General features: G+C 54.1%; 1 protein-coding gene across 1 annotated transcript; it reads left to right on the top strand.

Moving 5' to 3' along the window:
- Positions 1-599: 599 nt before the first annotated feature.
- Positions 600-4,069, top strand: Tnnc2 (troponin C2, fast skeletal type). Its single transcript, XM_090352869.1, has 6 exons — positions 600-631; positions 2,847-2,898; positions 3,030-3,173; positions 3,294-3,408; positions 3,569-3,705; positions 3,952-4,069. Exons 1-6 carry the CDS (start codon positions 629-631, stop codon positions 3,981-3,983), a joined length of 483 nt encoding a protein of 160 aa, XP_090208995.1. The 5' UTR covers positions 600-628; the 3' UTR covers positions 3,984-4,069.
- Positions 4,070-4,262: the final 193 nt, after the last annotated feature.

The raw sequence follows: 4,262 nt of genomic DNA, 5'->3' as shown, positions 1-4,262 counted from the left end.
TGTGAAGATAAGACATTCCACTTACCATGTACCAGCCCTATCCACCTGGCACAGGCTAGGTGATTTACGCCTGGGCTCCCATTTATTGTGGTCTCTCTGTAGGGGAATGACTATTTTCATCTCACAGAATGAAAAATGGAGGCTCAGAGCCGATTCACTTGTCTGCAGTCAAACAGCTCACAGAGGCAGGACTCCATCTTTGAATTGTGAACTCTGATCTCTGTGGTCTTCCTATTCCATCACGCTAGCGCTCTTGTCACACTATTCTGATCCATCTTTGGAGCAAGTGTACTCTCCAAGGAGGGCGGGGGAGACTCTCCAAGGAGGTGCATCAGGACAGGCCCTGCTCATAAGAACTAGGACGTCATGCCTAGCCACCTGCTCAGAGGTTTGAATTTCTCTGCAAGGGCCCTTGGCTAAATTAGGTAATGGGCTAGGACCCTGTGAGGGGTGGGGCTTGCTGACCCCAGGATCTGATTGGCTAGAATATCCTGCCCTGGGGAGCAGGGGAGTGGGAGGAGAAGATGCCCCTACAAATCCCTGGGGCTGGAGTGGGCCAGGGCATCTTTGGGGTGGTGGAGTGCAGAGAAGGTGAACTACAGAAGAGGAGACCCAGCGACCTGCCACCATGGTAAGGACACGAAGGGACGTCAGTCCTGGGCTTGTAGGAGTACTTCAGGGCCTCTCTCAGGACAGATCTGGGCCTCTCAGATATTTGGAATTTGAACATGAGGGTTCCTGAAACTTAGGTCTTGTGGAGAAATGGGGAAAAGCTGGTCATGACTTCTCTTGGATTGGGAGAACTGGGATATTCCAGGGGTGGAACCTGGTTGCCTTCTGAGATATAGAGCAACGTTATTCAGAGGCACAGTATGTGTGAGTCCTGGTCTTGTCTCCTTCATCATGGAGATGAGAGCTGTAGGAGCTAGAGTCACCGGGCAAGCAGTGGGCTTAGTGAGGCCAGCAACCCTCCTGTCGTCAGACAGAAGCAAAGCACCCTGGCACTCAAGAATGAGCTCAGCTTCAGGAATCCAGGAGTCCTGATGAAAACAGGACGGAATAGTGGTGGCAGGGAGTTAGAAAGGCCCCCGCTGCCTCAGAAGGGTCCTCATTTGGGTCCTCATTTGTCATTTTCTTCCAATACCCATTTCCCCACTTGATTTCAAGGAGTAACTAGACCCAGGAGACCAGCTGTTCTTGCCCATGCCCTACTAAAAATAACCTACCCTCCTGGCACTGGGTATGGGAGGGGGAGGGGCAAGGATGAAGGCCAGGGCCAACTGGCTCAAACTCCTTGGACATCTCACTCCTTCCTCACCACCAGCCTCAGTGTCAGGCCCCCACCGAGATGGAGGTGAGCTGGAAACCCCCCTAGAAATCTATTTTTTCACACCAAGGTCCCATGATATTCTGCCCAGTATGAGAGCTATTTACTCTATTGATTGAATGAGAAGAAGAAAGAGCATAAAATCCCCATCTTGGCAAACTCTGATGGGGGTGGTGGTTGAGGTATCCATCTCTTAGTGTTAACAGGGTCTGCTCTATGGCCTGACATCTAGTGGTTGCTACATAATTATTACTTACTTGAGATGAGACATGTATTGATCAACTATTATGGTCCTAGGCACCATTAACACCTAGAGAAAGGCCAAGCACCAAGTGGCTCATGTCTGTCATGAAACCCAGGAGGCTGAGATCTGAGGTTCCCAGTTTATTTCCATCCACCTCTGGTTGTGGAGCTGGAACTCTGGGCTGGACGCTGTCTGTCCTTGAACTCTTCAGCTCAAGGCCTAGTGCTTTACCACTTTGAGCCACAGCACCACTTCTGGTTTTCTGGTGGTTCCTTGGAGATAAGAGTCTCACAGTCTTTAGTGCCAAGCTGGCTTTGAATCACAGTTCTCAGATTTCAGCTTTTTTTTTTTTTTTTTTCCAGTCCTGGGCTTGGGCTCAGGGCCTGAGCACTGTCCTTGGACTTTCTCAAGGCTAGAGCTCTACCACTTGAGCCTCAGCACCACTTCCGGCTTTTTTCTATATGTGGTACCGAGGAATTGAACCCGGGTCTTCATGCATGCTAGGCAAGCACTTTAACCACTAGGCCAAACTCCTGGCCCATGATTTCAGCTTCTTGAGTAGCTAGGATTCCATGTATGAGCCACTGGTGCCTAGTTTGAAGCTAGCCTGGGCAGATAAATCTGTGAGACTTTTTTGTTTGCTTGTTTGTTTGTTTTCCCAGTCTTGGAGCTTGAACTCAGGGCCTGGCACTGTCCCTGAGATGCTTTTGCTCAAGGATAGCACTCTCACACTGCAGCCACAGTGCCACTTCTGCGTTTTTCTGTGTATCTGGTACTGAGGAATTGAATCCAGGGCTTCATGCATGCTAAGCAAGCACTCTACCACTAAGCCACATTCTCAGCCCCCAAAAGCATGAGGTTTTAAGCTCTAGTGCAAGCACAAAACCACACCAAAACAAAAAACTCAAACAAAAAAAGAGCTAAGGAAAATTGGAAAATCACACTGCAGTAGTGCTGATACGTTACATGCCCAATCCCATCTTTCCCCTGAGGAGATGAACTATGCTAAGGGACTGCTCCGAAGTCACTGGGGCTGGTCCTGAGGTGGCCTCCAGTACATAAGTGAGACCCTGGGCATGATGTGTCTCTTTTCTTGTCTTCAGCCTGGGATCGTGTGCAGTGGATGCACTTTGATAGTGTGCCAAGTATAGAGTTGTTCTTTGGAACAACGCAGGCCTCCTCCTAGTGCGGCTGGTTGGTGAGAATGGTAGTAGGACACGAGTGCCTGTGCTAGGACTGTCCTTTCTGCTCACTGACTGTCTCTGTCTTCTGCAGACGGACCAGCAGGCCGAGGCCCGGTCCTACCTCAGCGAGGAGATGATCGCTGGTGAGAGATGAGGGTGGGCTGGAACCTTTTGGCTGGGTATGGGTAGAGAGGTCCTGGGGAACCTTCTGGTACCTGAGCAGGCCGGGGAACCCAGTGGGCCTCACCTCAGCTCTGTCTCTCCTTCCTGGCAGAGTTCAAGGCGGCCTTTGACATGTTTGATGCTGATGGTGGTGGGGACATCAGCGTCAAGGAGTTGGGCACTGTGATGAGGATGCTGGGCCAGACACCCACCAAAGAAGAGCTGGACGCCATCATTGAGGAGGTGGACGAAGATGGTGAGCGGGCAGCACTCAAGGCAGCGGGTGGTGGGTGGTCTGGGCCTGGGGGTCTGTGGGCTCATGGTGGGGGACCCGGCATGGGGGTCCCCTCGGATCATCATCTGTCCCCCACCCCAGGCAGCGGCACCATCGACTTTGAGGAGTTCTTGGTCATGATGGTGCGGCAGATGAAAGAGGACGCGAAGGGCAAGAGCGAGGAGGAGCTGGCTGAGTGTTTCCGCATCTTCGACAGGTGTGCCTGGGGACAGGAGGCCCAGGCGGGGCGGAGGGCGGGCACACGGAGCCGGACTGCGGGGAGCAGAGGGGTTCCCGGGCTTCGGGGGTTCGAGAGCAGGGCGGGGCGAGGCCACTCATCTGGCCGCTGTGCTCTGCTCCGTCCCTCGGACCCAAAGGAACGCAGATGGCTATATCGACGCCGAGGAGCTGGCTGAGATTTTCAGGGCATCTGGGGAGCACGTGACGGACGAGGAGATCGAATCCCTGATGAAAGACGGAGACAAGAACAACGACGGCCGCATTGACTTTGACGGTGAGCGCTGGGGGCGGGGCAGCGGCGTGGGGGCGGAGCCTGAGGGGGCGTGGTCTGGTTGAACCCAATGACTGTCTGGTAAGGGCCTGTGTGGGCGGGGCCGTGGACTTGGGGGCCTAGTAAACTTGTAATCAATGCACTCATTGACAAGGCCCTCCCTTGGCGTGTTGGGATCCCTGGCTGGGGGTCTCGGGGGTCTTGACGTCACGCGTGGACCACTGACCCCGCCCCTCTCCTTTCCTGCAGAGTTCCTGAAGATGATGGAGGGCGTGCAGTAAAACACACAGGCTGACTGAGGTCCCGAGGTCCTGGACAGCTCCGTCCCTACCCCAAGGGGAAGTCCAGGCCCCTTAGGCCCTGGGTATGAAAGGAATAAAAGCCAACATTGCAAAGCTCGTGGCCTGAGTGATGTGAGGACTGACCGTGGCCTTGCGGCCTCCCAGGGTCTGGGGAGAGGTGGCCTGGAGCAGCAGGATGCAGAGGGGAGCCCAGCGGGGAGCCCAGGGAGGCGCTCCATGAGCTTTGCAGGTTCTTGGCAGCCTGCACTGGGCATGGGC

This window comes from Megascapheus bottae, chromosome 18 (assembly GCF_031878675.1).
Source record: "Megascapheus bottae isolate mThoBot1 chromosome 18, mThoBot2.hap1, whole genome shotgun sequence".
Classification (NCBI taxonomy): domain Eukaryota; kingdom Metazoa; phylum Chordata; class Mammalia; order Rodentia; family Geomyidae; genus Megascapheus; species Megascapheus bottae.
This window is presented reverse-complemented; position numbering and strand designations above follow the sequence as displayed.